Source organism: Pagrus pagrus, assembly GCF_965226575.1.
Source record: "Pagrus pagrus genome assembly, chromosome: 21".
In the NCBI taxonomy this organism is placed as follows: domain Eukaryota; kingdom Metazoa; phylum Chordata; class Actinopteri; order Spariformes; family Sparidae; genus Pagrus; species Pagrus pagrus.
In genome coordinates this window covers 11236394-11250194 of record NC_140208.1, presented here as the reverse complement: position 1 = coordinate 11250194, position 13801 = coordinate 11236394, and the positions used below count along the sequence as shown (strand labels likewise).

The 13801-nt window shown below is 39.8% G+C and overlaps 2 protein-coding genes across 4 annotated transcripts in view; both read right to left on the bottom strand.

Annotated features, from left to right (window-relative positions):
- Positions 1-485: 485 nt before the first annotated feature.
- LOC311250468 (dnaJ homolog subfamily C member 7-like) lies at positions 486-9216 on the bottom strand. Its single transcript, XM_084342166.1, has 14 exons — positions 9127-9216; positions 5796-5884; positions 5500-5624; positions 5247-5360; positions 5033-5107; positions 4676-4794; positions 4369-4522; positions 3901-4065; positions 3606-3697; positions 3455-3528; positions 3195-3341; positions 2946-3101; positions 2048-2122; positions 486-1931 (listed from the first exon to the last, which is right to left on the bottom strand). Exons 1-14 carry the CDS (start codon positions 9195-9197, stop codon positions 1894-1896), a joined length of 1494 nt encoding a protein of 497 aa, XP_084198292.1. The 5' UTR covers positions 9198-9216; the 3' UTR covers positions 486-1893.
- A 1235-nt stretch (positions 9217-10451) lies between these two features.
- LOC311250898 (zinc finger protein 385B-like) overlaps positions 10452-13801 on the bottom strand; it is an 81060-nt gene continuing 77710 nt past the window's right edge. For all 3 annotated transcript variants that reach the window (XM_084343038.1, XM_084343039.1, XM_084343040.1), the window contains one exon: positions 10452-13120. In XM_084343038.1, coding sequence (XP_084199164.1) covers positions 12890-13120 — 231 coding nt within the window. In that variant the 3' untranslated portion in view covers positions 10452-12889. The remainder of the gene's footprint in view (positions 13121-13801) is intronic.

The following is a 13801-nucleotide window of genomic DNA, read 5'->3' as shown; positions in this document are numbered from 1 at the left end:
TACAGACTCTCTCCACCTCCCTACACTCGTATACCGAGGGTCATTTATTTGCCAAAAAATGACAAAACACACAATTAATGCAGTGAAAAATAGACTTGACTTTTTTCAAAATATCAATAGATCTCAAAATAAAATTGAAATGTGAATGGATATTGTGAAAGCCCCAATATAAAATCATAAAGCAGAATAGACTGTTCAGACAGAAGATGAGATAATTTACTTTACAGTATTTCCTGTTTGGCAGCTTAATCTGTAACATTGCATCATGTATTTCAATGTCAAATCTTAAAATGAAGCTGAGTAACTACAGCCGTCAAGCTAATGTAGTGGAGTGAAAAGTACAAGATCTTCCTCTGAAATGTACTGAACTCTATGAGCAAGTAGCAAAAAATGTAAAATAGTTAACTTAAATCTGCTTAAGTACAATATCTGAATAAATATACTTCATTTCCCACCAATATAAATTGGAAAAGAAGAGTCCAGCGTTACAGTAAAAGACGAGCCTTTATTTTCGCAATAAGAAAAGCATGTCTTGTTAATACTGTGACAAATTTTAAAAATGATACATCAGTGACAGAACTATTAACAAGAGAAGTTTCCAACCTATCTACTATCAGCGCCCGGTTTAAAAACAGGTGGAACAAGTCGGGGCAGGGGCTGTACTGATCGAACGTGCATGACAAGAATAGGTGGAGGACAGCTGGGTGTGATTGATGGTCACATGAAAAGAAATTCAAAAGTCTTTCATGTTTGACGGGATGAAGAATTCACTAACAGGTTCGTTTCCTGGCCAGATATGAAAAAAGTTGGGGTTTTTTTTTTTTTATATGAAAGAGCTCAAAAACAACATGCTATACATGACTGGTGCAAATAGGATGTGGCATGCTCTGCAGCTTTTTGATGTACTGTAAGAAGGTTAATTCTTAATGCTCATTCTTGTAAGGCACCACTTGAATTTCAATGGGACAGTAGGACAGTGTGGTCGGTGCTTTCAACAGAAGACAACCTGTAGGTGTATGTGTGCTGATTTTGGCCTCACAATCTGAGAGTGAAGAGAAAACATTTACAAATGAGTCTCTTAAAAAAAAAAAAGAGCAAAAAAAACAAGAAAAAAAAGGGGGGAAAACAATGAACACTGGCACTCTGCTGTGTACAGGTTAGAATATACAGTACAATAAATATAAATAGACCGAGGGAAGACTGAAGAAGAACAATTTATGGACACAAAAATGATTTACATTCGAGTCAAATATACAATGCAGCATGAAGAAAAGAAGAAGAAACAAAAACCCTGCAAGTTCTATATTTGGCAAGTGAGCCAATAAAACCTGGACACACACCCGCAAGAGACCAGCGTTGTCCTTAACAGGCTGTCCTGAGGTCAGGTTTGACATTGAACTTCCACAGTACATTGACTCTTGCTCTATAGAGACACGCTGTCCCGAGAGAACCTTAAAAACTTATACCACGTTATGTCTTCTAAAACTAATCAACCATGATGCTTATTTCCAATGCATTTCTTACCACTGATCACCTTCGTGAAGGTTGAGGCAGTTTGATAAGATTTTTTTTAATATCATTTTGATTTTGGCAATAGGGGCATGCGCCAATCAGCTCCAAACCTCTTTAAAACAGATTTGAGAACTTCTTTATTTACATTGTTAATTCAAAACTAAAGCCTCTGAATTATCCTTCCCAGTGTTTGTTAGCATCAATGTCAGGAGTAAATTTGGGAGTGAATGCAATCATCAAAAACCTCTTGAAAGAGAAAAGGGAGGAGATTTTTTTTTGTTTTTTTGCAAAACACTCAGGAGAATGAGCATCATGCGTGACTCTGAGTCCAACTTCATTTTGTCCACTGCAGGGCTGCATTTTCCCACATGCTCCGCCACTTTAACCAAATTGGAAAAAGAAATTTCCAGGTCCAGAGTCTAAAAGAGAAGAAAAGAACAAAAAATAAGTTTGTCAACAGGATGTACTTTCTCTGATTGATTCTTTTGTTCATTAACAAAGTTAAGGAAGTCTTAACTGGGAGAGAAAAACACACCTGGACTGGAGTCGAAACTGAATCCTCCACCGTGGCCGCCAAAGAAAGCCCTGAAGATGTTGTTTGCGTCAAAATCTAGAGAGAAAGCAAAGGCAAATACAGCAGAATTAGCTTGTGATGACGACCTCAAGGAAGAACAAGACGGAACAACAGATGGCGACCAAACTAAACGCAGTATGGAGGTGAATCAAGCTGTTAGACATGTTGTATACAGATGTTGCTAGACCACCAAGATGCACAGCAAGAGTGTCAAACTGATCTTATTTATAAACACAGTTAGGGCTATCAGCGCAGTGCTTAATACTTAAAAACATGAATAGGGTGGACGTCGTTTAGCTCAGTTGGTAGAGCAGGCGTCCTATGCACAGAGGCTTTGTCAATTTCCCATGGCAACTTTAACATGACCATAGATTCACATCAACATCATTGTAGAAAACTTTGTTTTCAGCACAGTATCTGTTACAGTACAGTATTTCTTTTAGCTTATGGCGCCCCCTAGAGGTAGGTCTTAAGATTTGGCTACAACAAACCATTTTCACAGCAGACATTTTTACTTGTCATGGTAGGAAAAGCACAAGTGTTTGCTAATAACATTAAAAATGTCTCTGTTCTACTGAACTGTCCCAGTAACTCAGGCAAATACCCAGAACCTGACATTTCAGCAGCTGAATGGAACTTAGCTATCATCAATTTGATTAACTACACTTGTGCTTTTTTCTGCTGTGAATAAGGTTTATTCAGCCATCAAAGAAGCACCTATTAGTGGTTGACTTTTCTGTTTTGAAATGCATTCCTTTAAGATGAGAGGAGCACTGAAAAGTTCTCTTTCATCTTACTAATGACCAGCAGGTGGAATGTAAATCTATCCGAAGCAAAGCAAAAATCTAGAGGCACATACCTCTCCCATCAAAGCCGCCATCGTCATCCAGGTCATGTCCGTTGTCATAGCGGATCTTCTTCTTTGGGTCGGAGAGCACAGTGAAGGCCTCCCCCACTTCCTTGAATTTCTTTTCCTCCTCCTTTTGCACCTCTGGAGTTGCAGCGCTGTGGCGGTCTGCAGGATAATGACACAATACAACGATAAATAACCAGTGAACACAAACAAAATCGTTATACTGCACGTCTGTGTAAACTCAAACAGGGATACCTGGGTGGTGCATAAGTGCTCGTTTACGATAGGCCTTCTTAATCTCGTCCTCAGTGGCATTCTTGCCGACCCCCAGCACCTTGTAGTAATCTTTCCTTTTGCTCTTCTTCAGCTCCAGTTGTGCATTCTTCAACAGGTGCTTGTGATCTAGAGGGATAAAATATATATATTATTTTTTCTTAAATCAAGCCATGTTAGTGTGAGATAACCTGACCAGATTTGTTTATATATAGTGAGCAAAACAATAGACAGTAGCTAACCTGATGTTTTTTCTGTCTGGTAAACTTTTTCATAGTCCCGTACGGCCTCCTCGTACTGCTCTGTGTCCATGTAACTGTGAGTGACACAAAGTCAGTCAAAAACTGCACATAAAGAGGAAAGAAATGTGCTCATATTGACTGTATAACATACCACTGAGCTCTTCTTAAGTAGGCCTTGATATAAGTGTCATCTAGTTTGATTGCACTGGTGCAGTCTTCAATGGCTTGTTGAAGTTTCTTCAGCTGTTGAGAGGGAAGAAGTTAATTACAGTGAACTTATTAGAAACAAAGAGCTGGAGGAGACTGAGTGCTGTGCAAGGTTGCTTATTTTAAGCCAATAATCAGACAGCATTATGGATAATATGCCATTTGCTGGTAATATGTAATTTTGCAACTGCATCTGCAAAATTAACATGCCAAAAATGAGTGGGTTTGTTGCCTTTTACCTTTGCTCCTGCCGTGGCTCTGTTGCAGTAAAGTTTAGCGTTGGTCTTGATGTTGTTGGGGTCTATCATCAGGGCCTCAGTGTACAGCTGGTAGGCAGCTTCATAGTTGTTGTTCTTAAATGCTTGGTTGCCCTCCTCCTTCTTGGCTTTTAAGGCCTTCGCATTCTGGTTTAGAGAGAAAGCATGTCGTCATTTTTCTTTTAACACATTTACTCAAACTCATAAGTAGTGAAATTCAAGTACTTCTCAACAATTTATTATGTCCTGAAACATGGATTTACAATGCTAACGTGCCACATGTATGTGAACTGTAGAGAAATTGTTCAGTCTATTTATTTTAGCAGTCTTAAAAAGGCATCCTGTGGAGTTATGTACACAAACTTGTCCTTGTTTTCTTGGACCACACATCTGTTTCTTTCTAACGACGATTAAATGAGGAGGATTGAGACAAAATGATGATGATCTTACCCTGCAGGCTAGCCGGGCCTTTTCGTGATCAGGTGCCATGCGCAAAGCCTGGACAAAGAACTGTACAGCTTTGTCGATGCAGTCCTCATAATAGAGACACAGGCCTCTCACGTACAGTGCATCTGCGTTCGTGGAATCCATTCGCAGGATATCACTGTAAATGAAAGTTTTATTAGAAGACCTGAAGCAGATCCTGTACTCATATTTTAGAGGTTATGATAATGCAAGAAGCAAGGTCTATAAAAAGCAGAAAAATAGCATCACTGTGACAAAATCATCATACACCATGAACACCAGTTGCTCTTACCTTGCTACAGACTGAGCTTCTGGATAGCGTCCCAGCAGAGCCAGACACTCAGCCTTCAGGATCTTGAAGCGGTGGCAGGCAGAAGCCACAGCTAAGGCTCGGTCCATACAGAATACCACCTGGAACAGAGACAAAAGCCAAATACTGAAAAATGAAAATCTTACAATGGAAACTCTTAAATCTCGGAGCTTTTTACGAATCAAAGAATTTTCATACATCATATTGTGCTGTCACATCTGTTGTTTACTTTTCCCAGTTATAAGAATTAGCCAAGTCAACTACTTATGTGACAAAGAAACTAATTTGGGGCAGCGCTGTTTGTGAGCATGATGAAAACAGAGAATGGGTGTTAAGTACCTTTCTGAAATCCCGCTTTTCGAAGCCAAAGTCCGCCATTCGTTCGAACTCCAGTAGAGTCTCTGCAGTCTTATTCTAAAAAACACATCCACAATCACCCATCAGTACTGTCTTTACAATGATAAAAGATGAGTTTGAGTTGCATGATTCAGTCTTCTGCATTCTCACACGGTGATACATTAAGTAAAATATGAAAGGCTCAGGTGATCCTCACCTCCTGCTGGGCCTCTCTGTTGCTGGGCTCCAGCTCCAAAACCTTCTGAAAGCAGCGACTGGCCGCCATCGCATTTCCCAACGACAGGTGGCACTTGCCCTCACGCAGATGACCCTGTAGGACAGGAGTGACACACTTCCTGCTTAGGGCTGTATAAATACTTGACATATTTCTCTCTATTCTCATCTTTTCATGCAACTTATTGTCTTGAAACCCCAGTTGCCCTTGCAGAATAAAGACTGTTCACACTGACCTTCATGAAACAGTCATCCAGCCGAACAGCCTGCTGGGAATCCTCCAGGGCCTCTCTGAAGCGACTGAGCATCATGAGTGTGGCAGCTCTGTTGCCATAATAGCTGGCAGTTTTGGGAGACGCATCTTAAGATAAAAGGAAAAGTCCATGTCACAAAGGGAAACTAAGATGTCGGTAAAGACATAACGATGCCCTGATACAGTTTTAAAGTAAATGATGGAAGCATGTGCTGGAAAATATGTTAAGAGAATGCAATGACTCAGTTAATTCCATCAATAAGTAAGTGGTAATCTCACCGATGGCCCTAGTATAGTAGTTGAAAGCCTCAGAGTAGTCTTTCTGGCTGTAGAATGCATTTCCTTGCTCTTTGAAGCCTTCAGCCTGACTGGAGAGAGGAGAAACAGAAACCAAAGTCAAATTGGGACACAAGATAACAGAAGCTTAGCTGATACAATATAAAACAAAGACAAAAAACTATTCATTCATTCATTCATTCATTCACTAATGAATGAACACAAAGTGCTTCCAAAATGATCAACTCAATCAGGCTTCGGCTCAGCTTTAGCAGGAGCATTTATTAATATGTTTATGTTGTACTGTAAAATTTAAAGACTAAGATTGAACTAAGATTAATATACTAACTAAAACTAACTAACTAACACAAGCTGTAACTAGCCAATTTCCTAAACCCAGTGAAAAACACTATTGTTACACTATTGTCATAAATTATTAAATGCTAAGCTTTTAAATTTTTGTATACCTGCAATGAATATTAACAATTTTCCCATCAAAACGTTCAAGGAAATTAAACTAGCGTTGGTATGAATTTTTAAAAGTTGAAGATGTTTTGTTGGCGTAAACCCTATTTTTTCATTTGATTATTGTAAAACATTCAGCAACAACGACTGAATACATGAATCCATGTTCGCAAATTATTGTTATGGTTTCTTGGATGTCCTGGACAAATTTCAACCCAATCCAGTGACAAATAAGCTATAGTGAGCCGTAGAACACACATCTAAGGAATCGCAGAAATAATGACATTGGTTCCAAATGTTAAGGGCCAAACGTTAAAAATTCATAACTGCAAAAAGTATTACAGCAAGTACAGCAACAGGATTTTACAAGGCGCCACAAATTTAAGAGAGGTTTTCACATGACCAGCCGAGCTGGTTTGCTAACAACTAGTTGTATCCAGGGAAGAATTTCTTGCAAATGATGCAGAGACTGAAAGGGCTCAAGTGTGTTACACCTGGAACTGGGACAGCAGAGCAGGGTACACACAGTCCTGAGATAGCTCCAGTGCTAAACATAGCAGTGAAACTCACCTGCTGCGGTCCTGTCAAAGGTGTTAATTTAAACTGTACATCAAAGCTGATTCACATATGGAAGAAGTTACTGCTGTGCTGGTTTCTGTGATTTGAAGCATTTAAAACTTCAGGCTATTTTATAAAAATGCATTCATCATCTTTGCATGACTCTGGTTTATAATGTCATGCCAGATAGTAAGCAAAACTGCCCTTAACATGTAAAACCAAATGTCAAAACTAAGTGGTTCACTGAAGTCTTCGTCGGGAGGGCTGACCGTCGCGGTGATTTTTTTCAAGACAGTAACTACAACAACACAATAGAGGAAGGAGACGAACACTTGGTGAGTTAAAGTTTTTTGCCGGGGACGAACGCTGTTTTTCGGGCAGAAATGTGACGAAGAATCGATAGGACAGTCAGGATGACAGACACTTCCCCACGTATAACTGCGGTATTTTTGTCCTCATACAAGTTGCCAAAGACACTACCAGTTACTACGTTACTGTTGTTTGGTCATGTAACGTTGCTTTGTGGGACATTTCTCTTTATTTTGTTGAGTGAAGGATCTGATTAGTTATCAGACTGTTAACACCATCAGATCGACACGCCCCCCGCTCCGTGCCGCCGGCTTATCCATTCACACAGACGCCGGTTCGCCTCTACTGCGCCTCTGATACTACCTCTGGAGGCCCAGCGAAATTTCACCCCTCGCCGCATCTGAAACTTTCACACAGGGGAGGATGCGGAGAACTGGCGCAGGATCCCTGCACTCAAAGGGCAGTGTGAATGGGGCTAGTTTAATAGCACAGCGAACATCACAGTCATCACATTCACAATGACAGCCAAGTTATTCTCGATGTCTATGAAAAGACACGAAGAAGCCATAGAAGGCGAACTGGCTAAAACACAGTGCCTTCCACTCACCACAGACAGTTGATAATTATTTGTCTTTTTAGTTTACAAGTAGTCAAGGTCAAGAGGCACTTTTCACATTTGAAGGTGTTTTTATTTTTATATACGTTTATTTATTTGACATTATAGAATACACCAGAAATTTGAAACGCTGTATGTTGTTGCTAATAAGCTAAATTAAGTTGCTTTTTTCCCCTCCTCACAAGAAATGCGTACCGAACCTAAACCAGGACCCAAAAACCGAGGTAAGTATCGAACCATGGGTATCATTGCATCCCCTACATTGCACTGATGTCATTTCGGACCATAAAGTTTATTGTTCAACTATAAAATATCCTGCCGCCATTTCGTAAGTATCTCTGTCACAAGCGTTTGATAACCACAGTCGAGGAATAACTGCAAAATCTGACAGTTTATGTATACATTCTGTGTATATAAGGATATCAGCCGACATCTATATTGGAAATTTGTTACTCAAAACTCCAGTATTGGTCAGGCACTAGGTGAGAACTCAATTTGATTTGGTTGCCTAAATATAATTTCAGTTTTATGAAAAAGAGTCCATTAATGTCACTCAACTCTTTGAATCTTTCAGCTTGTTTTCCAGGCCTAGGAAAGTCAAAAGTGTTACAGTGACACTTAACAAAGCACTTAATGTGAGAATGTACCTATTCCTGTTTCATCTTTCACATTGTTTCAGATGTGACATGCACAAAGCGTTTCTTGTCATTGAAAAGACAAACAAATGTGTCACTTCTCATCTAGAATGAAAAATACCTGTAATGTAGCACAGGTGGCATAGCTAGCTGCGGTAAATGACAGGACACCAATAATAGTGTGCTGTCATGATTGTTGACCGGGATGATTCATCCGGGGAGGTGAGGTAAAATGAGCCATACCTAACGGAAGCTATCGTGTATTGAAAACTACGGTGTTGCATTAGCTGTTTAAGTAAGTGAGACAGCACGGGAAGTTTATTTAGCTGGATAATTACTGTAACCGTTTCTGCTGGTTTGCAAACCAAGTCCAGCTGAAGATATCTGGCTCGCTCTTACGGAACTTTCTCGAAAACACTGGATGCTAACCATGTGCTAACCAGTGTCCAGAAAGACGGCGTACCGCTGCTTTATTCTTCGTACGAACATTTAAAGACGTGCTTGGATATCTGTAGAGCCGTACACCGAAGCCTGGTGTTCATGAAAACCAATAAAATCTTAAGATTTAGCTAAAGTAATCCGTCCCCCCCACCACCACCACCCCCAAGCAAGCTAGCCTGGTTAGCTTGTCTCCGGGCTCTTCGCGGGAGCCTTGTCAGCTAAAAATGGCTGAACTCACTCGGGTCATCCTCGGTTATTTTGACATCTAACACAAAACACAATGAAACAAAGCAGTCAAATATATATCTACCGCTCCATCTCCTCTGGACTGCGGATTTGGGATTCTGTGTCCACCGGCACGTCGATGTCAACAGCTGCCATTTTTTCCAAGAAGGACGAACAGACGTCACTTCCGCCTACTGTTGGCCTTCTTTAGTTGATTTATTTATTTATTTATTTTATTGAGGTCATGAGAAACTAGGCCACTACAACAAAGAAAGGATAGCATAAAACATGTTACATATATTTAATTTGAATTTCTAAATCTAACACATTATATTCCATTCATGAAAACGTGTGACTAAAATCGATATTAAAAACTTACATATCTTGTCTTTTCAAAATAAATGTCACTTAAAATAAATGAAAAATGACCAGTGATGTGCTAACCAGCTTTAAACCTCGCCTGAGATTCTGTTAAACTGTCGTAAAGCATCAGCTATTTTTTTAAAACCATGCCACATACTTCTACTTACATAATTTTAACTCATGACAGCCAGGCATGTCACCATGACGTCAGAGCTCACCTGAGAGCCTGCTGCCACACCTGCTTTAGTTCCAGTAAAATCACTGTAAACATGCAGACACATAACATTATCTATCGCAAAGTAAAACATCTTTATTAAAGTGGCACTTAGTGGCATGTAGTTTTGGAGTAGAAATTTCAATCAATATTAATGAGGTAATAATACATTATTAGGAAAGGAAACTAGCTTTTCAAATTAATTGCTGATATTAAACGTGATATTGATTTACTTTCAATTGTTGAAACAAATTATTTATTTGGATCAACATTAAACTTGCATGTTTAAATATGCATCTGTTTTCCTATGTTCGCTTGATAAAATATTAATAATTGTGAGGAGTCATAACCAGTAACCGCTGAACCTCGACTGTGTCCTAATACGTGTAGCCTATTAAATGTATAATATTCGTTGTTAAAAGTAAAGTAAGCAAATTATATTATCTGGAGAGCTTTTGTCAAACAAGTAGTCCTCCATATTGTTCTCTCTCCCTGCATAAATATTAAAGGATGCTCTTATTCATGATTTCAGCAAACGCTGGATTTATATAAATGTTTTTAATTGCAGGAAAAAACATATCATCCTACCTCATTGGCCCCTTGCTCTTTTTTCCAAAATACCACTAGAGGGCACTAGAGTATCATAAAGTATGGCGTATACTTGGTGGCACATGAACGACGACTGTGTTAATTATTCTTCCCGACTCAGCCATCCTATAGAATAAATAATCTCTATTTTTCATGCATGAAGTAAGCCTGTTTTCCTTGTAAATGTATAATGAATGGTAAAAGAGATGTCCATATTTACGAAGAAAGAAGCTGCCACAACTGTGTAAAAAACAGTACTATTTATAAGTTCATATAGAATACAGTATCATCATTTTTAATCACATAATAATTTACATTATTGCAATTGATGCACAGTTACAATAGTCAGTAATTTCACCAGGTGACACTTCAAAAATACATATTGCTTAGGATGATTCAGCACAATCAGGTGGGAGGGATTTCTAAATTGAAAGAACTTTGTTTTTTAATACAACTCTATCAAAAATAACAGGCTTAATAAAGACATCAAAGACACATTTAAAAACTTGTGGATGAATCATTTAAACTTTTGGGGAACAGCAGGCACCAGCCTGTCCTGACCGCGGCACCCTGCAGAGAGTGCTACTTTCAGCTGAACACCTCCCACCACCCTGCAGGACACCTAGGGTGAAGCTGAGAGCCCAACATATCAGAAGAGACAACTCACACCCCAACAATGGACAGTTTAGACTGCTGAGGTCCGGCAGACACCTCTGCAGTCACACGGCCAAAACTGAAAGACTGAGGAGGATTTTCTATCCTCAGGACATCCAGATCCTCAAAACACATTGTCAAACATTGTCACACTTGCAAGACTGCACACACTGTTTGTTTCTGCCACTCGTTATTATGGATCCCACTGCTTTTCTTGAAAATAACTGCCCTGCCCTGATATTCCTATGCTAACCCAGTTTAGATAAAAAACACCTTGAATTTAAAGGTGCAATTTGTAGAACATGGCCAGAATTAGAAGGTAGCTCCAAAAACACAGGGGGCAGCATATCACCAGAGTAACTGACAACGGCTGCACTTTGTTAGCTATCCTTGTCTGTAGCTAGCTACCATTAACTAATAGCTCATGGCTCAGAGGTCAGTTTGACAATAGGGGATACAGTGCGAGGTGATCTAACCAGGACTACCACCACAGGGACGACAAGACAAGGCTGGCGAGGGGGGGACAGACGTGCAGCGGGAGAGAATCGACAGAGTCGGACATCAGCAGCAGGTGAATTGAGGATTCATCTAGACCAAAATTGAATGTTTTAATCAAAATCTGGCCATATCTTATAAACTGCTCCTTTAACGTTACTGTTAAATGAGCTAACAGGCATAGAGGCTGTTCTTTCTGGCTGTCTGTGTTTGTCTTCCAGTTGGTTTCTAAAAGAAACAGCCAGCGGCAGTACAAACCAACCGTAAGACAAACACAGACATGACCAGCGTCGCATAAAATAAAACCTCAACTGCTGAACCAACGCAACCAATGAAGGAAACCTATCAAAGGGGTAGTAGGTCAGGTCTTGCAAGAAAAGCAATTGGATCCATAATAACGCTTTAACTTACACACCAGGACACTTTAAAGGTAAATACTGGTAGATTCTGGACACAAGTCAGATTTGTATGTATAGATTTTTTATGTTTTACCTAGATTTACTGTATATATATATATATATATAGTTTTATCTTGCACCAGTACATCTATTTTACTTAATCTATTTTATTGTTGATCCCTTTGCACAGTATCTGAGCATCCTCTTCATTTCACTGCATGTTTTACGTTGTATCTCTGTGAATGTGACAAAGAATCTTTGAATCCTTGTCACTCCATATTGCACAAACAGCATCGAGCTGTTACAAAAACGTAGCTTATTTATCTGACGAGCTTGTTGTAATGGCTCGTGTCAAGAAAATACAGTTTTCAAATTGTATAACTTAAATTAAACCATCTCTTTTTAAGCATTACATCTTGTCTGTCTCCATATAGATAGCTTTCTTGGCATCATATCAGGGTGGTGGTTGATTGTCACTTCAAGACACAGACACAGAGAAGAGAAGAAAAAGAAAGAAAAAGAAAGGCTGTAAAGACATAAAATTGTTTTTGATCTTCTTTCTCTTGTTATAAATGGAGGGTGTTTATATGGAAGCAATCTGTTTTATAGATTTTCTTGATTTTGATTTGGTAATAAAAACTAAAGCAGGAATGAAGTATTGTACTTGTTCTCCCAGAGTACAACTAGAAAGCTCTCAAACTGAAAGAATTTTGGCAACTAACACTTACACATTTACACACCCTAGTTCATTAGTCTATCACTGTCTTATAAATAAAACTTAAAGACGCTTGTCATTATGGCTTCCAGAGGGGTCCAGACCCCGGGGAACATGCACTCAACAGTTTGTTGAGGGGAAACAGCTGAGCGGTGGTCCATCCAATTTTAAGGAGGGTTGGGGTGACACAGGTCAGTCAGTGCTAAAATCTCAATCCACACCAGGGATTGTGCATACTGTTCTCATGAGCTGACACTGCCAAACTTGACTTGATGATACTCTGCGCCCTTGAGGTCGCTGCATATTGTCCTGATGTCCAATGCTTTGTCCTCACGAGGCCAAGATAAACTTTTAGCCAGTCCAGCTTTGGCTCAGTTAAGTCCACTCTACTGTTGGTCCTCTGGTGTAGCTTGGCTCATTGCTAGTAAGGAGAGAAGATAATAGGTGCATGTGTGGCCCTCAGAGGTCCAGGGGCAGGCCTGAAGAGTGTGGGGCTGATCAGGGGACCCTGGATAATGGCTGTGGGACCCGGTGGCAGCCGTAGTGCCATGGGTCCAGATGCCATGGTGCACAAGGCAGCTGGGTTGAAGGGGCTGGTCAGGAACCCCGCCGGCAGGGCTTTGGATAGCTGCTTCTGCAGGGCTAGTTTAGTCTGTAACCACAGAAAAGAGACATATTCAGTGCTAAATAAGACTAAGAGTCTAAAACATTGACATATAATGATAAAAAACTTCCTTCAAATGTAGAAAAATTAAGCCTTTTTGCACTGGTGATGTCCTTTGGAGTTTGCACAGTAGATAATGCCCACTTAAGTGTGAGCAAGGCTCAGCTGTCAATCATGACATCCTTTTAACAGCATCAAATACCTAATTAAAACCAAATGAAGACTTGAACTATTTAAAATGACAAACCAACTTTCGTAAAAATGTATCTGACATCTGTGTTGAGTTTTTTAGTTCTGCCCATGTCCCATCTGCTAACATTGAGCAAGAGGGGTTCTGATCTATACTGCAGCCAGCCACCAGGAGGCAAATGCGATATTTCACTTTACTTTTCGGAGCTGTCATGTCCTCTGTCTTCATATACAGTCAATGGTCTAGAGTCAAGCTAGTAGCTCTGAGAATCTGCACTTAGAGCTAAATGATACCATCAGCATGCTAACATGCTAATAATGACAATGCTAACATGGTGTTAAGCAGGCATAATGTTAACCATGTCACCATCTTTGTTTAGCATGTTAGCATAGTACAGCTAAGGTACATGTGAATGTTTGTCCATAAGCTAAACTGAAACGTTGACCTGATGATGGCACCAGATAAAAAGTCAGAGGGTT